At 39.5% G+C, this 18,693-nt stretch overlaps 1 protein-coding gene across 5 annotated transcripts in view; it reads right to left on the bottom strand.

Annotated features, from left to right (window-relative positions):
* The window catches only part of nf1a (neurofibromin 1a), a 51,908-nt gene that overhangs the window by 28,012 nt on the left and 5,203 nt on the right, over positions 1-18,693 (bottom strand). For 3 of the 5 annotated variants that reach the window (XM_079481304.1, XM_079481303.1, XM_079481307.1), the window contains exons 4-35: positions 18,332-18,522; positions 18,108-18,214; positions 17,924-17,991; positions 17,740-17,815; positions 17,460-17,617; positions 17,006-17,179; positions 16,793-16,921; positions 16,594-16,668; positions 16,367-16,498; positions 16,123-16,251; positions 15,474-15,587; positions 14,621-14,700; positions 14,393-14,516; positions 14,060-14,306; positions 13,895-13,968; positions 13,710-13,793; positions 13,289-13,633; positions 11,885-12,024; positions 11,670-11,792; positions 11,435-11,518; positions 11,209-11,325; positions 10,913-11,094; positions 10,587-10,798; positions 10,267-10,428; positions 9,511-9,614; positions 8,966-9,101; positions 7,159-7,221; positions 4,538-4,696; positions 4,221-4,318; positions 3,236-3,382; positions 3,004-3,150; positions 2,714-2,824 (exon numbers count right to left, since the gene is read on the bottom strand). In XM_079481304.1, coding sequence (XP_079337430.1) covers positions 2,714-2,824; positions 3,004-3,150; positions 3,236-3,382; positions 4,221-4,318; positions 4,538-4,696; positions 7,159-7,221; positions 8,966-9,101; positions 9,511-9,614; positions 10,267-10,428; positions 10,587-10,798; positions 10,913-11,094; positions 11,209-11,325; positions 11,435-11,518; positions 11,670-11,792; positions 11,885-12,024; positions 13,289-13,633; positions 13,710-13,793; positions 13,895-13,968; positions 14,060-14,306; positions 14,393-14,516; positions 14,621-14,700; positions 15,474-15,587; positions 16,123-16,251; positions 16,367-16,498; positions 16,594-16,668; positions 16,793-16,921; positions 17,006-17,179; positions 17,460-17,617; positions 17,740-17,815; positions 17,924-17,991; positions 18,108-18,214; positions 18,332-18,522 — 4,292 coding nt within the window. Of the gene's footprint in view, positions 1-2,713; positions 2,825-3,003; positions 3,164-3,235; positions 3,383-4,220; positions 4,319-4,537; positions 4,697-7,158; positions 7,222-8,965; positions 9,102-9,510; positions 9,615-10,266; positions 10,429-10,586; positions 10,799-10,912; positions 11,095-11,208; positions 11,326-11,434; positions 11,519-11,669; positions 11,793-11,884; positions 12,025-13,288; positions 13,634-13,709; positions 13,794-13,894; positions 13,969-14,059; positions 14,307-14,392; positions 14,517-14,620; positions 14,701-15,473; positions 15,588-16,122; positions 16,252-16,366; positions 16,499-16,593; positions 16,669-16,792; positions 16,922-17,005; positions 17,180-17,459; positions 17,618-17,739; positions 17,816-17,923; positions 17,992-18,107; positions 18,215-18,331; positions 18,523-18,693 lie in introns of those variants that run through there. The other 2 variants (XM_079481305.1, XM_079481306.1) reach the window with 2 other exon arrangements.

An 18,693-nucleotide genomic window follows, 5' to 3' on the forward strand; every position in this document is an offset into this window, starting at 1 on the left:
AGCACAGAAATCAGTACTGCTGACTACCCAGATTCACTCATCCCTAACCTTTCAAAAAAGTTCAGTATGAACATCAGTGTGACAACACTTTCAGCATTTAGCATCCCGGAAGTGAAAAACCTGAGAGGTGGAAGCGGATATGTTTGTACATCTTCAACATTAACACACCTCCACCTTGTGAGGGTGTGTTTAATTTCAAATATAAGGCAAGTCTCAACTCTTACAGTCAAACTCCTTCAAGAGAACATACATAACCAGATCATTCACCGTAAGGATTACGGTAAATGTGACTTTAACTTTTCATTTTTAAATTAAATTAAACCATGACTTCAAATTGCTTTTAATTAATCATATTAACTATGGACATATTAATACTTTTTCTTGTTTTTTAGCAATATTAAGTATAATATCGAATTAATATCTACCATTTAATACTTGAATATTTCTAGTGAACATTTTTTTTCTTGAGAAGTATAATTTCTTTAAAATATTATATCTTACACCAATGTGTAGCTTCAGCTTCAATACATTTTAGTGAACACTCGGTAGGGGTGGGCGGAATGACCAAAAATCGATTTCACGGAATGAGTAATTTTATTTCACTGTAACCATATATTCCATGGTAAAAATAAATCTATTTTTCTTAGATTTAATGTATTTATTTATTACAGTTCATTTAAAACTCATCATAGTTAAATGAAGTTATGCAGTAGGTTATGAAAATGTACTAATGATATTAAATTAAGTTCTGATAATCAGATTTATCATGATATAGCCAGAAGAGAAATATAAACATATGTAATAAGATAGACAACATGTATAACAATGAATTCTGAATATTTGCAAAAACAATGAGAATACATGTAGGCCTATATGACTGGTGTTATAAACTGGTGTTCATGTGGTCTGTACTGGTCTTCATCGCTCTTTACTCTGGATTAGATGCGCACTATAAGTGTGTTGCGACTCTTTGTCTTTAGGTTGGTTTATTCTCAAGCTTGTCTTTGCACTGTGAGTCTCTGGTGAATCGCGTCTCCCAAAATGGGAGGTAGCAATGCATACCGCTAAAAGCACTCACGCGACGAGCATCATTGTGCAAGTTTCGCCTCGGCTCACCTAAAGTTAAACTTTATTCAAACTATTAACAGCTTTACAAAGCTACCTGACTACTTAAATACGTAAGAGTGAGCTTTTTCATTTGCACATGCAGATCCCTGTTAAGCTGCACAAGCACTGAGGGCGAGAGAACGTGCCCGACTGGAGCAGATCACGAAACTACAGAGTTGTTCAAAAGAAGTTCAAACGAATATTTAATTAGTTAACCACGCCTACTTACATTCCGCAGAATACACAGAATAGAAAAATATCTTACGGTTGATATTTTTTTCCGCAGTAATGACATATTCCGTCATACCGCCCAGCCCTAACACACAGTATTCAGTATGATGAGTTACATTAAGAAATATCTGCATATGGAATTTGAGTGTAAATTTCAACATTTAAAAAAGCAAGAACATTTTTATATTATTTCCCAGACTGGTGAAACAACATAATAACTTATTTTTATTCATTTAACCATGTATATTGCTTCTCTCTCCAGATTAAAAAGGAAAACCTAAACATGATTTCTAAACAGAATCTGCTTCTCATGGTAGCTGTAATGATTACAGGCACAACGGCTTGCTCGGCCAATGCGACATTCAACTCGGCCAATGCGACATTCAACTCGGCCAATGCGACATTCAACTCGGCCAATGCGACATTCAACTCGGCCAATGCGACATTCAACTCGGCCAATGCGACATTCAACTCGGCCAATGCGACATTCAACTCGGCCAATGCGACATTCAACTCGGCCAATGCGACATTCAACTCGGCCAATGCGACATTCAACTCGGCCAATGCGACATCCAACTCGGCCAATGCGACATCAAACTCAACCAATGCGACATTCAACTCAACCAATGCGACATCCAACTCAACCAATGCGACATCCAACTCAACCAATCCTGCCTCCAACTCAACCAATCCTGCCTCCAACTCAACCAATCCTGCCTCCAACTCAACCAATCCTGCCTCCAACTCAACCAATCCTGCCTCCAACTCAACCAAACCGACATCCAGCTCAAACCAGTCTAATTCACCTGCAAACCCAAACAGCTCAGCCACCTCAACAAACCATTTAATAGGCTCTGTGAAGATCCGTGGAATGCCAGAAATACCGATCTACATCATGGCCTCTATTGTGGTAATTTTAGCAATAAACGCAGGATCTTAAACTCATCTTTAAACCCCCTAACAACCTTTTACACTATCTGTTAACACTTTCAGATGTTTTAAAACTGTAAATCACTAATGTTTAAAAAATGTAGGAACATGAACAGTCTTCACTTTTATCCAAGGATTTAAATGAAATAAGAATCTTACAGAATGTTTCACAGGAAATGCAATAAATCTATTTAAAATGTTACATGAATTGTTGTATTTCTATAAAACAGATGTCATAAGAAGTGAATGTCTATTATGGGAACTGATAAAAACCTTAAGAAACTACTTGTGGATTTATGCAAAATTGTTCTTTAAGAAAGCCATTTGATCACATAGATAAGCAAACATGAATTGTGACAAACAGGATCCAAAAGAGATAAAACCATACACCCAACTAAGTAAGCAGTGTTACCACGGTAAGACATCTCAAAAAACAAACACTTACCTGCGAGCAATGTAGTAAAAGACAGGATTGCCGTTCTTAGATGTGCCAGCCTGGTAAAAAATGTTGAGGGTCTTTAAAGCTTTGAATTCTTCTTTTTCATGGACTTGATGCCTTAAAGCAGATCAAAAGATTCAGCTGTTATTTTCATATAAAAAATACAGGGGGATTTCAAAATGATGAAGCAGGAAATATATGGTATTCTATTGTTATTAACTGGGAAGCTAATGGCTCATCTCAAAGTTCTGTTTGGAAAAGAGATTTAAGACGTCGGTAAAAGAGGCGGCAGTCACCTTGTCATAAACTCCTCAAACTTTGAGCTGGTAAGGTTGAGACTGGACCAGTGTGTATCTGCCAAAGGCTTATGTTCAGGAGGACCCAGGTATGCCAGGAGGGTAGCCATCTTATCAAACGGTCTGCGACCCACTGCCTTATGATCCCTATGGTTTCAAGCTTAATTTCAGTATTTGTGCAATCATATATGCAAAACCAACCCATTGCACTGTGTGCATAAAGCTGTGTTACCTGTTGCTGGACAGGTATTGGCCAATTCTCTCCTGATTGTTCCACAAAAGACGATGCAGTGCAAGCACATTCCCATCACTGATGAATGACATACTGTGATTCACTGAATCGCTCGGAGGAGAGTCGGATGCAATATCCAAGAAAAACCTGCACAAATGCAAAAACACAACATTTTGAGTTCTAAAGTTGGGAGTCATATGGGTTCTGAAGAGCTGATGAATTTTGTCAGGATTGAGAACCCAGACGCAGACAGCGGAGTAACCCAAAAATACTTTTATTAAATGTATAAACAAAACAAAACCCACAATGGGGCAAAACAGGTAGTCATGATTATAAATAAAACAGAACACTTCCCACGAGGGGGAAAAACTTGAGGACGCAAAAAGAAACTAAAACATACACTTCAAAAAACACAACAGAGCAGGAACACTACGAGGAGACGCGACAGGAGGACACGTGGCGCAAAGTCAAAACAAAGGCCACGTGTCTCCACACATAACAAAACACCACTCTGTCCACAGAACTAGAAAACTCATGACCGAATTTGACCGACGCTCTCTTAAATTGACTTAACATTCAAGGCATAGAAAAATATGCAATTTAGCGCAAAATTCACACTTTTATTTGATGCCCAAGTGGCATCTCCCATTTTTAATAAGCCAATAGCATGTAGTTTGCCTCACAGGCTGGAATTTGGGAAGCTGAAGTGCAGAATGATGTCATAAAAGACAGATGGAAGAAGTTTTGAATGTTTATCATCTAAATGCACATTGTAAACGTTTTGCAGCTTGTTAGTGTAAAAAAATTCTTAACGTATTTATACTAAAATCGATTTCGGTTTCAGCCCAGAATTTCGTTGCATCGCTATTAAACCCCCATATTGTTCTTGCTTTGGTGTCCGTGAAAGACTACAGATAGTTACCACATAACCTTAAATATATATATATATATATACACACAACAGAACAAAACAACTGTGACATACCTTCTGGCAGCATCAAAGTTGCTTTTTACAAAATCATTAAAGGGCCTCATGTGTTCCTCTTTAGTAAAGAGAACATGATTAGCAATGCTCTGAAGAATCTAAAAAGAGAGGGAGAAAAAGAAAACTTGTTCAATTTAAAAACCGTGTTAAAAGCAACTATTGTCAACAAGTTTAAAATGTCAAACCATGAACGCAGAGATAACAACAAAAGATCTAGCCAGTACACTCGTCCACAGGCGGTGAAAGATGCCATTTCTTAGCAATCCACACAAAAGTGTGCTGACATGCTGCATGCATGCTTTCAAATGCACCCTTACCTTTGACATAAGTTTGAGACCGCGCTCAATCCTCGGAGGCGGTTTCTTTTCCAGGATTCCTGCCTCGTACGGTGAGACGATAGCTGGGTTAATAAACCGCAAAAACATGGCGCTTCCCACAGCACCAATACTGTTCTGAGGAAACCGCTGACTGACCACCTGCACAAATGAACAAGGACAGAGCGGTGAGATACGGAAACATTTAATTTCACGCAAAAACATCAAATTCATAACACTATATAATTCCTAAATTTGTATAGGTTCAGAATTCATGGAAAGATATGATAAAGAAATGACAAAATGATAACTCCTCCAACGAATGACAAAAAATGAAACAAAAAATAAACCGATTAATGTTTTGGTGGCATGTATTATGGGTTAGCAGGCTTTGCGCTGAAAAGAAAACCTGGGTCACATGACTTACAAGAAAAATTTGTATTTACATTAAAAGTTTAATCATGAGGCCACATCAAATCAACATCATGGAAGGCAAAGCAATTTCGTCAGTGTAGAATGATTAAACACTTGCACGTACACCACACAAAAACATGACACACCTGTACTTGTTGACGTACAAAAACACACCATTATCAAACAGAATAAAACCAAACATTGCCAGTACACAGAATGAGACGTAACCGCACACACACATATGAACAGTTAGCAAACCTATAATTTACTTTGTACATGAGATTTGGGTGGGTGGAATGACCAAAAGTCTATTTCATGGAATGAGTAATTTCATTTCACGGTAACAATATATTTCACGTTAACAATCTACCATTAAAATTCTATATCTTATACCTCATTTTTCTTAGATTGACTTTATTTCTTTATTACAGTTCATTTGAATGCTGACCATAGTTATAATGTAGGAAAGTTATGAAAATGGCCATAACTGGCAAATTGCAGAGCGCCGAGTTAACCACGTCTACTTATTTACATTCAACGGAACACACAAAATAGAAAAATCTCTTTCACGCCCAATTCACATTTCGTGTCTTCAAATGATGCTCGGTGCACGCGCTCCACTCCATAAAGTTGAACTATTTCAATCTCGATGCGGCACAGGCGCGCCTAGAAAAGTCTGCGTCACCCCCTATTTGCTACATTTAAAATAACAAATTTGTGTTAGAAAATGTGTGCGCTTATTTAAAATACCAAATATGGGCACAGAAAAGATGTGAAATGTGAATCGGGCCTTAAGGGACATTTTATTCTGCAGTAACGGCATATTCTGTCATTCCACCCAGCCCTACGTTTAAAATAAAAATAGTTCCATAGTCAAGTTGTGGAATTAAAGGGACAGTTCAATCACAAATAAAAGTTCAGACTCATTGACTACCAAACTGTATGCTTTCAAACATCTTTAAAATACACTGCTCAAAAAATAAAGGGAACACTTAAACAACACAATGTAACTCCGAGTCCATCACACTTATGTGACATCAAACTGCCCCCTTAGGAAGCAACACTGATTGACAATCAATTTCACATACTGTTGTGCAAATGGAATAGATAACAGGTGGAAATTATAGGCACTTAGCAAGACACCCCCAATAAAGGAGTGGTTCTGCAGGTGGTGACCGCAGACCACTTCTCAGTTCCTATGCTTTCCGGCTGAAGTTTTATATTTGGGTGAACTGTTCCTTTGAGGCCAATGTATATTTAGGTGAAATGACAAGAGGCTGTGTTACAGTGACCACAGGTTAAGCTTATTGATTTAAAACATCCATTCCACAACACCTAAAATAACAATCTACGTCCAATGTTTTGTAGAAGGCTGAAATTCTTTATTTCCAAAAACTAGCGAATAAAAATGTGTCTATAGGCCTAATCTAACTGACAAATGACCAATCCCTTCAATTTTTTCATATAAAACTTCATCAGTTTGATACACAACCGGAAATGTGATGGTGTACGTCAGAGGAAGGAGAATAAAACACACAAACAAACAGAAAACAAAACATCGTCAGTAATTGGTGTTATCATGCATGCAAACGCACCAATGGTTTCTCACGATGTGTAAACATGCACAACCATTGTTTTGACGACAGCCCATAGATAACATGACAGAACCAAGGGAAGCACCAACATGTTCATAAGATCCGATCTAATAGTTTCCCCAAAACACACAAGCCTTGGACTCCAATAGGTTTTAATTGTAATGTAAACATAAGCGTATGACATGTGACAAATGCTTGCGGAAGGTAAAACCAAGTCAGATCAGGCTCCTGTTGTGCTTGGGTGTTTTTCGGACAGCTGAACAGAACATAAAGCCAAACAAAACCTCTAGCTGCTAGAGATTGTCCTGGTACAAAAAGCTTAATCCATTCCAACTGCCTACCACCAGCAGCGCAGACCACACCAGTTCTTTCATTAATCTGCTAGTTTACCCCAAACGCTACAAAAAAAGGGAGGCTCAAAATTGTGAGTTAAAATTGTTTATGTTTCTGAACATGTTTAGGCAAAGAAAAAAGCATCAAATTATGAATATACAAATGAACAAACTCAGAAAATGAAATTCAACAAAATAAAGCAGGAACTAAAAGAAAAATGTATGAATAAAATCAAACCAATAAAATGATAGCCAAGGAAAAATAAACTGCTAAAACACTTACGGATTTTTTGTTTTCCTTTTTTTCTTTAACAGTGGCTTTATTCAGAAGGGAGTGGCAAGTAGCCTACAGAGATGAGCACAGAGAGATCACAGCAGCTACACAACTGTACTCGGCACAGCCACAGTGCATACAAACACAATGAAGAGCAGAGAACACAACCTTCCTGACAGCTGATCTAGGAACAGTCTGATTTACCCCCCACCAAGTCTCCCTAAGCAGAACGTGAAGCGAAAGCTGCAAAGATGCTGCCGTGAAAAACAGAAGAGAGCTCTCAGCTCAAGCAAAAAGTGTGAATATGTTATGAATGTGAAGATTAGCGATAAATCAACACTAGCTGAAGGAGGACAAGAAGAGGAAGTCTTGATATGTATAAATAACGTGACATATATTCCCGTGGCTTGACACGACAGTAGTGTTTGTAGTTCTTGGTGCATCTGACTGTAACTGTTTGTTTAAGCTTTTAGTTGACAAAAGGAAACAATGGATTTGATGAATAAACAGAGAATGAGAGAAACATGTTGTTTGATATAAAGTCCCATCTATGAACAAACAAAATTAAGCCAAGACAAGCTGAAAATTAATAAAATTAGGAAAAAGATTATTTCAATGAATTAATTTACAAAAGTAGGGCTGCACGACCTGCCTAAAGCAATTATGCGGTTGTTTCATGCACTGTTTGTCCGTAAAGCACGGCTCTGTGATCGATAGGTAATGCTGCCTGATAAGCTTTTCATGGCGTGTTATTGTTTCTGTGCGAGAGAGACCTCTGTCCGTACTTCAACTGCGCCAAAAAACGGCCAAAATCGGTTTATTTTTTATTTATCGTTAAACCCTAAAAAAAAGTTTATGTGACTGTACATATGAGATACAGTATTGTCTCGTTTGAGACGGGAATAGATCCAAAAAGGAAAATATGCTTTCAACTACAGAATTAGAAAATAATTCATTTATGCAAATTAATAATGCAAATTTGCTTCACATTATAGAACTAACCAATGTTGTTCATAAACAAGAGCCATTATAAACATTAATTGGGCTCCGGTTGAGTTTTGGTACAGTAAAACTATGTTAATAACAAGTAAAGTATAACTTTAAAATGTTTATAAATGTCTGAAATAGCTGCCTGGAGGCATTGCAGATATGGCCACCGAGTGGCACGACATCCATAAACGGACTTTGTGTGTGGCCACAAGGAGATTCTGATCATTTATTTAATTAGCTAGCATTAGCCGCATTTTGTATATTTACAGCTTACCTTCACACTTAAGTATCTAGCTTATCTGTATAATATGACACAAAATGGCTTCATGCCGGATATTTGACCTTTTCTATCATTTCATAACCTGCAGCCACCAACAGTTATAAAAATTGTTCTTACGACCAGATCTGAACAGACCAGAATTTACGCATAAAATTTGGAAAAAATGCCCATAACAACAGTATTTCAATGCTACATACACTACGACATGTTCCAGGTCCATGTTTTCTGGATGCTTTCAAGGATGGCCATGAGTAATAAAATTCGTTAAAAAACATTAGCCAAAAAAAGAACTAAAATAATCATGACAGCCCTAAAAAAGAAAATGTGGGATATATTTGAGGAATGGGGGGCTTTTAAGCTGCCTTTTATTTTCAAACACAGACAGAAGGACAGAGGTGAGGAGGATGTGAGAGGATAAAAGCATGTTCCCTTGTTAGAGGTGACGCAAGATTGATCAGTGGATGCCCAAACATTAAAGCCAGCTTTAGTGCCATCATTCAGAGAATGCAGTGACCGTGAAGAAGCAGATTGGCGTTGTGAGCGTACCTGATAAAGGCAGTGGCAAACACTGCGCAGCTGAGGAGGAAACTCTGTGGAGGAGTTGATGATAGCCAGAAAGAAGCGGTCTGTGATCTGCAGCAGGTTCTTCTGGTTCTCATCCAGGTTTTCCGTTTGTTCTAACCTGAAATGGAAAATGGGCAAGCTATAAATGTGGGGAGAGCAAGAATTCACAAGGATGAGAGGGATGCAGTGGTGCAGATGACAGTTTTCCGTAATACACCACAAATTAAAATCACACTTCGACTTGGTTTAAAGACAAAGGGTTCCATTGGTAAGACAAAACAGACAGTCCCATCCGAACTTGCTCTGTTAGTTAAAGCAAAGTTGCTATGTTATCATAATGTTCTGGAAGAAATCATCCCACGAATGGTTTACTTCTAGTCATTTTTATATTACATAGGGATGACTATCAAAACCAACCAGCAACAACTTACCTCCATTAAAAATATGCAAAGAACCGCATTACAGAAAATGTCAAAACATCACGATTTAACAGCGTCGTCATCATTGGTTTAACTAGAAACACGTACCTGGTGGGGTCGACTTCAAAACTGATCTGCTGCCATTCTGGTGTGGTGATTATTCCTCTTAAAAGCGGGTCCAGCAGCTTCTGCAGATATGTAGCACCATACACCTGCAAAAAAGGCACCAGCACAGAAACATATTATAACACTTAAATCGCTTATTAAATCGCTTGAAAACTATATTTCCTTTGATTACATTTCTTATTGAAATAGGACGTTTAAAGGGAAGACAAACAGGAATGGCTGGTTTCCCTTTTACAGCAAACAAGCTTTACAGTTCATCAATATTGTCATATTTATATACATAAAGTGTACATTAAATATATCGATTAGATAAAACCAATGATTTATTCTGTTGACCTTTCGGACACATTGCATACTGATCGTTTCAAAGCCACAATTTTAATTTGAAGTGGTTCACGTGTATCTTGTTTATGTTAAAGCGACAGTTCAGCCAAAAATGAAAATTCTGTCATCATTTACTCTCCCTCTTGTCAGTTCAAGCCTCTATGACTTTTTTCCACAGAACACAAAAGAAGATATTTTGAAGAATGTTGTTTACCGGCAGCACCCCTTTACTTGCATTGTCCATACAGTAGAAGGGAATGGGTGCCGTAACAACTTTCTTCAAGCGATCTTCTTTTGTGTTCAGCAGAAGAAAGTCATACAGGTTTGAACTGATAACAGGGACAGTATTTTGGGTGAACTATCATTTTAAAGGGTAAAAGAACATATATGCCACAGAAGGCAGTTTAACATTACCTTGAAGCAAAATGTCATAATCTTGCTGGCTAGGCTGTTGCCTCTGAAAAGGGTCTGCATAGAGTCGGCCAGTTCCACTTCTTTTGAGAACATGTTCCATAGCAGCTGATATAGCAGATGTCGCGAGTCGAACAGTGTCACCAACACCCTTGCCAGCTCATCCTAAAAATCACCACAACACTTTAGCCACATCTTCTTACCAATGACCACCCACAGACCCACCATATAACTGCTGGTGAGCTAGCATAACTAAGGTTTCTGCCTACTTGTGTACGTTTCAACAAAAGAATACTTTGATTTCAAAACTAACAGTTTCTCACCCATTGGGAACAGGGGACCACATTTGCCAGCGCCATGGCAATTGGCAGCTCTCCCTGGTCTCCCATCATCGTGACGAGCTCGACGAGTCTCTCAAAACGATCAGCCAGCACGGTCTCTGCCAGCGTGTCGAATTCAGTCCCTTGCTGAAGAATCTTTGTGAGGACCTCCATGAATGTAGCACGTGTCTGTAAGTCCTTATGGTACCCCAGCCCTGTTAAGAAATAAAAAATAAGAATCATTCAAGTCTATAAATTGACAGGAGATGCTATTGGTCACACTTCATTACTGTATCAATAGCAACACTGACAATTTTAGTGTCTCTCACCGATGGAGTGCATGAGGCCACTATCCACATTGGCATTAAGTAAATTGGACATGGCCAGAACTGTGCAGTGACGCAGAGACGCAAGCCGTCTAGACATGCCACGTTTTCTTCCAGCCACAGGCTGTCCATCTTCCTCAACCTCACTGCAGTCATTCAACAGGTTCATGAAGAGTGTGAAGTACCTGGAAAAGAGTGAGGAGCAAAAGAGAAATAAAGAGACTTTAATTTAATACTATTTTTAATTTCGGGTTCATTTCAAATAGGATGAAAATCCAGTGGCATATAAATAATCTCACTTTAGAAAGAGCTGTGACTTGGCCTCCATAAGCTCCACACCATCACCCTCTTCAGGCTGCAGGGGAAGACCAGCCAAAAGAGAAACAACCGCCTCCATACTGGCCTGGTCCAGATCCCTACACAACATGGAAATACATGTCCATCACACGGCAGGAAAGTATCTGGTTCCAAGGCACAACAGCTTTTATATTTGTTGTCAAATCTATGGAATGTCAAACACCATACCGTGTCAGACATTTGATGTCATCATCTGCTGCCTGATTGGAGGTTCCCATCACCCAGTCTGTGAGATACTCCACCATTTTATTTCTGGAAACAGCAGTGACATTAAGCATCACATAACCTTTCAATCCATATACATTCAATGATGCCAACATATTCAAAGAATGTTGTGCTACGTACAGAGAGAAAGGAGTTGATATCAAAGGAATCAATAAAGGAGATTTCATATTCGGATTACCTGAATTTCATCTCCTGGCAGAAGGAGAGATCATCTCTGCGCTGCATCATCACCTCCACCAACTGACACAGCTTAGTTTTGATCTGAATGGCATGTACCGCGTTTCCTATAATACGCACATATCTAGAGGAAAAGGGAAGTCAGAAAATATAACATCATCATCTGTGCGAGGAGGAAACAAAAGTCAGTATGAACAGAAAGAGTGGAAGTCTTACCTGACCAGGTTGAGCATCATGGTCTCAATGCTGGCCGGTCCCAGGTGTTCAGAACTTCCCTCTGTATGGCTGTCCAGCAGATTCTTCATAATGGCAATGGTCTGCTCTACAAACAGTGTGTTGGTGTCTGTAATGGGGACCTGGAGAAGTGAGGGACAAAACATTTTCATAGAAAAATTCTTTCATAATTTTCGAACCCTCACGTCATTCCCAACCTGTACGACTTACAAGCATCGTCAAAAAATATCTTTACTGAATGTAACCAAACAATAGTGGGCCCGTTGACTTCCACTGTACAGACAAAAAACACCTATCATTTCTCCAAACATTATCTTTTGTGTTCTACAGTAGAAATAATCATGTTTTGTTGGCATGAACTCTCTCAAAGAACCAAGAAGCTGATAATATATATAATAAAAATGATTCGAGCAATGACTAGTTAATCAAAGAAGATTTAGAGAATCTTTGAGGAAAGAAGCAGTGTAGGGCCTATCATCTGGTATGACTAGTATTGGATGAACCAATAATGTTCGTCTCCTGCCACCTTGTGCCCAAGACCATAAATGACACAAAACTTTAAGTTTCATAAAAAAGAAATCATAAAAAAGCTAAATAAACAATATAATATCTAAATGGTTATACAAATTTGTAAAATTCAAATGCATGTTGACATTACCATAGTATTCATTGTATTGAGTTCAATCTATTCTGATTGTAAAATATTCTGTATAAACTCTATCTATAATCATTTATGAAATATTAATTGTTTTTGCATTACAGCAATGAGAAATGAGGTGAAAATGTGCTTTATCGTGTTTACCATGAAAACGCCAAAATTCTATTAATTTGTGTACAAACTTAACATTTTGTAAGATATTTTCCCATTAAAGGAACAGTTCACCCCCCCTCAAAATAACTTCTGACATCATTTACTCTGAAGTTGTTCAAAATCTGTATAAATTCCACCACCATTGACTACAACCATCGCCACCATTGACTACCATATTAAGAAAAAAGACGATACAGAACTGTTTGCATTCCTCCCTCCTTTTAAATTGGACGCATCATGCTACGTCATGCATTTTGACTTCTTTACACTGTTAAAGGTGCTGGCTTCTCATGCTTAACATGGTCAACTTGTTAAAATACGAGTTGGACGTATGACGTATTATTTCTGTTCTTCATACACTGCCACAGCACTCAAATGAGTTTCTGAACGTTTTTTTAAATTCTGGATCCCTGTGACGATTGTCCATTCTCCCAGAAAAGCATGGCAAGGCGAAGAGACAGTTTTAGGGTGAACTGTTCCTTTAATGTGCAAAAATCAGTTCAATTACATCCCCACATTAAATCACAAAAATGTATTTTAACACAAAACCTTATTCTTCAGTGTGCATGACTCACCGGACCCTGTGTGTCAAAGAAGCGTCCGATGCTGTTGCGTAGCTTGGTAAAGAGCATGGGGTAGAGAGCTGGACTGAGCTCCAGTCCCACCAGGTCCTTGACGTTGGAGCGAATCTGCACGCCCACCCTCTCGTGGGTACAGACCATTAGAGACAGCAGACGCTCCAAAAACCTGTTGAGAGACGTTTCGCTGTTCACCTCGCAGGAGCCCATGGATATCATAGAGCTCTTGCGCTCGGTCAGAGGGCCCATGGGAGGACTGTAGGTGCCCAGACTGGGTGTACTGCGCTGTTGGAGACACACCCCGCCCAGGGCGCACAGGAAACCAGTCATGTTGATCCATTCCTGCGGACAGAGAGAACTGCAGAAGGGGGAACCAGATGCAAGTAGAAAGAAAAAGATTTTGTATTGTTTCAGTTACCTGCCCATCTTCCACTCTGCTTTTTGAGTGATTGAGTATTTGTTTCGTAGCTTGTTCCCATTTTGCATACGTGTCTTCCCATGCCTGCAAAAGACAAATATGACTTAAACGTCAGCTTATTTATTCATGTTTAAACTAAAATGTATACACATAAAACATTCAGAAACATTTATAATATAAATCACCTCTATGTTTCCAGCTGTAGGGTGCTTTATCCTCCTCAACAGGGCCATCACTCTCTTCTGAAGCGTGTTTCGACCTAAGCGCACAAAAAGTTTATAGGACAGGCAAGCAAACAAGCGAATTGTCTAATGACCCATGTATGTGTTATATTTCATTCACGCTCCAACCTGTAGCCATCATATTGCTGACAGAGGCTAGCTCCATGAAGGTGTTGTAGTTGGGAAGGACGGTGTGCATGGGCAGCTCGTCCACACTGCAGCGGATGTCTGCTTCCTCAGAGAGATGGCGAAAACAGGACATGGCCACAAGCACGGCCTCAGCGTCAGGACTCCACAGGAAGGTGTACAAACACACCTCAAGCTTGGTCTGAGCCTGTCTGCCGATGGGAATGAGACTTCCTTGGGTAGCACACTCCTGCAGAGAAAAAAAACAGAGCAGGTTTATTTCAACAGTTTTATGGCTGTGTATTGGTTCCACAAAAAAGCTAAATACATGCTTGCCTTGTTTTTTAGTAGGAACTTGTTCCTGCATATAAGAATCTCCCTGAGCCACTTCAGTATCTCTGTACTGTTGATCATCTGGTGACCGATCAGCTTCTTACATATCAGAAATAAGACCTGAGAGCTGAACGAAGAGAAGAAAATAAAGTTGAAGTTGACAGAAAGGCTTATTGGCCGGCTGAATGACTTCCTCCAACCATCTGAGAGCTCTTTTATGATGTCACCCACCTGATGTCCCAGAAGGTCTCAATGGTTGCATCAGGGTTCCACTGTTCGATGGTTTCTGGCTGATGTAACACCAACAGCGCCTAGGTAAAGATACAAGCAAATATGTTTTATTTGGGTTGATGGGTAAGGGGCCGATCACATAGAAAGCATTTATTGCTGTTAGACGTGCATCTTTGAATAGTTGGCAGGGAGCGCTTTGCACCCTACATATGTGCGTATAGCGTTTTGCCAACTGCTGCGCCTCACGTTTTTGGCGGGAGTGCTCTGAGCGCCTGAAACTCAACTCTGAGCAGAAAAGCAATTGAAGTCATGTGACTTTTTATCCCATTGTCCAATCGAATGAAAGGAGAGGCTGGCCTTCCAATATGGCGACGGAACTTTTCAGTTGCTTGATACGTCTGCCTTTTTAAAGTTTCTGCTAATATGACAGTTAGCAGCATCCTTGACTGACCGGACAGCCATTTAGGTGGTTACATAGCAAAAAGCAATGCTGCGAGCTGCTCATTTTCAAAGGGTCAACCAAAAGCTTAGCTCGGCACTCCTCGCGTTTTCGAACATGAAAAGCGGGTTCTATGTGATCGCACCTTAGGAAGCCTCCTGACTGCACATTTCAATGGGTTGTTGCTAGAAGGAATACAGCTACGACCGGAAGTGGTGCTAAATCTCGCAATATAATTACAATAAATTACATTAGCTAACACCAACCCCAACCCTAAACCTCACTTTTCAATAATACAAAAATATGAATCTACTGTTTACAGCGTGACAAAAATTCTGCGCTATTGAAGTGCGCATGCCCAGTGGAGGTAGCTGTATCACTTCTAGTCAAAATCATTTAGATGGGATGGATTACCTCCATGGCTTCCTGTGAGAGTTCGACACTGTGGTTGAGAGGAACCAGCGCCACCAGACCTTTGATGAGCTCAGTTGTGCTGTTCTGGATCTCTTGACCAGATTTACCAGGGTTCTGATAAAAATTAATTGAACACAGTCAATATTTATGCAAAGAAGACACTTTTCATATGAATTCTTGAAAGCTGAATATACGGTTGTCTAACTTTGGAGCTTGTGCTTTATTCAATACAAATACTAAATAATCTGAGTGATATTAACACAAAAGACAAGATATAATAAAAGGAGAAATAGGGGTACCACAATATACCGGTATTCACAATAAACAGCAATATTAATAATAGTGATTATCAATATCATGTTAATACTAAACATAGTATTATAAATAATTCAGATAACAATTCATTTATTTTCTCTTAAGAGATTCTCTACGCCTCAATACAATCATATTTCCAGTGTAATTCATTGGACAAGATATTGAAACACAAAATAAACTACATTTATTTGACTAATAGCATTATTTATTATTGGAACAATATACAGACATCGTGATAATATCGATAATATCATTAATTATTTTGGGTACGATAACAGTGTAGTAAAAATCTGATACCACAGATAACTCTTCCATTTCACAGGCCCGTACTCACGTGTAGCATTAGTTTCGGGTCAGCGTGGATGAGTTTGACCAGGGCGAGCAGCAGAGAGCGCGAGTCGAGGTCTGTGGACTTCTCCTTAAACTTTAAACTGGTCGTCATTTTTTCTTTAAAAGTCAAACTCTGCCGAGAAAAAGCAAAAAGTGCTTTTCAATTCAACCTAAATACATAATTGGTTAAATGGTAGATGTGAGAGCATGTGTGTTTTTGTAGTGTAGTGTATAAGTGCGTGTCTTACTGAGGTCATCCTCAGAGGTGGATGAGCACTGAGACTTTGGATCACCCTGCCCAGCGTGTCCGCAAACATGGTACGTAGTTCACCTGAGTAGCAGTAGATGGCGTCGATCTTTGGCCACCAGTCCAGGTGAGACTAGAAAGAACATGAATGATGAACTTTAGTTAAAAGCAACAATAACAACATGACTTTTATATCTCCTAAAGCAACTCTGTAGCGTTTGTACTTACATTGGTGATAATTTTGTGCAGTGAGTTGACCAGGACAAAATGAAAGGTAGGAGGAGAAGTCGAAGCTAAACACACCTAGACCCAAAACAATCATTTTAATTCAAACATTTGTACACAGAGCAACAATTCACAACTAAAATCACATAGATTATTTAAAGAACAGAGAGAAGGCATTTTATGGGACATTAACTAATCTGACCTTGAAATGCTGGTTGTTACGAGGACTGATGCGATAACACGACACAAAGCAGTCGATCATCAAATCCACATCAGCGCTCTGGCAGCCCGCCCCCCTCGAGAACGGCTTTGTGGGGTTAAACAGAAGACCCTAGGATAGAAGACATGCCCAGGTTATACGCGAAGAAAGAGACAGACGTGATTTCCACTAGCCTCAGTTAACATAACCCCATACCTTAAGGTCCATTACAATAGACTGAACTAGGAGAAATATAACCGAATTGTCCTCCCAATTGATGTAAGTGCATGCTTTGCAGAGCTTGACGCAGGCGACGGCTGCACTCTCTGTCAGCTGTCTGCTACCACTGTGCTGTCCCAGAGCCTTCCGGAGACTTTCCACAAAGGACTTCTGTTAAATAAAAAAAAATAACGTTGTAGCTCCAAGGATGTCAATGGACATCTCTGACCACTACTGTTTCTTGGCCAAACTTGCATATATGTCACATCTGCACGCTGTATACTGTACTGTACAATGATTTTTAGGTTTTGTTTTTTTAATTGCCACCAGTGCTTTGGTAATCTGTTTTCACAAAGCTTCATTTAGATTATCAGGTGTTTTTTCTTAAGCACAAACAGAGGTTAAACTTCGCATCTGCAGGTAAGACTTGAAACACTGTTGTCATTGTGACCTTGTTAGCTTTCTCCTCTCCACCAACTTCTTTGGTAATGCTCTGTGTGATCTCGGGACACAGAATCAGGAGGATGATCTGCAGCGGCCACACTGCCGCCTTCCTCTTGGCGCTCTCCGCAAAACTGTCCACCAGGTCGAAAAGCCTTTCTGCACAGTCTGTGTACACGAACAAAACATACAGAGATTTAACTTCTCCCATACTGGCACTGCACCGGCAAGACGAGTGACATATAAGTGTAATGAACAAGTGTTAAGATATCAATGACTGTGTTGCTCACCGGCCATGTCCGCCTGGGGTCTCTGATAGAGCATAGTGAACTCATCGGGGTAATGCTCCACCCAGTTCCAGAAAGCCTGCAAATGCATTTCATATATTTAGTATTATTGCCTTTTATCTGATGTTAATGAGAATTAATTAAAAAATACATATCTTTAAAGTTTTATTATTTGCATTGCACCTACCTTTTCCAGACTACTGATTACAGCGAGCTGGGCGGGTTTTTTCAAAGCTTTGAATTTGAGTACCGTTTCTAAAAACACCCAAAAAAATCAGCAGTAATTTAAAAAATGGTATTAAGAATAATGCTATTAAGAACTTGTTTATAATGCTTAATCAAGATGAACCGTGAAACAACGCATACTTTACCTTGTAGAAGTCTCTTTAACTTGGAGCAGTCTACACTGATATACTGGATGAGTTCAATGTCGTGGACATCCACTGTGTCCTCTGTACATACTGTGAGTTCCTGCAACCTGCGACATTAGAAAACGTCTTTATTATTTGAAGATTTTGTGGTCTGAGCTGTGAATCACACATTGAAAGAGGCCTTAAATTGGAGCTCTGCAGAATCCCTGGTGTCTGAGGGTTACCTTGTAGAGATACGGCTGAAAACGGCGTTGAAGTTGTTGCAGCTGAGAGAGAAGAGCACGGCAGAGGCGGAGCTACGCAGCTGAGCGGCATGCTGCTGGCCCTCACGGTACGAGTGCAGAAAGTGACAGATCTCAGGTAGTAACTGCTTCACCAGCATGGCCTCATCCAACCTCAGGCAATCCTTCGGTTGCTGAGGGAAAAATGTGCCAATAAACAAAAACGTATTCCTGTGTAGGGATTCCTGTTTATGGTACCGATACCATTAGACTCTAGTACCGTACTGACAAGACAAAAAGTTAGTATTGAGCCAACCCTTCTCCTGTACATTGAAAACACATTGAACACATAATTTGGTAAATGG

This window comes from Barbatula barbatula (assembly GCF_947034865.1).
Source record: "Barbatula barbatula genome assembly, chromosome: 19".
Taxonomy (NCBI): domain Eukaryota; kingdom Metazoa; phylum Chordata; class Actinopteri; order Cypriniformes; family Nemacheilidae; genus Barbatula; species Barbatula barbatula.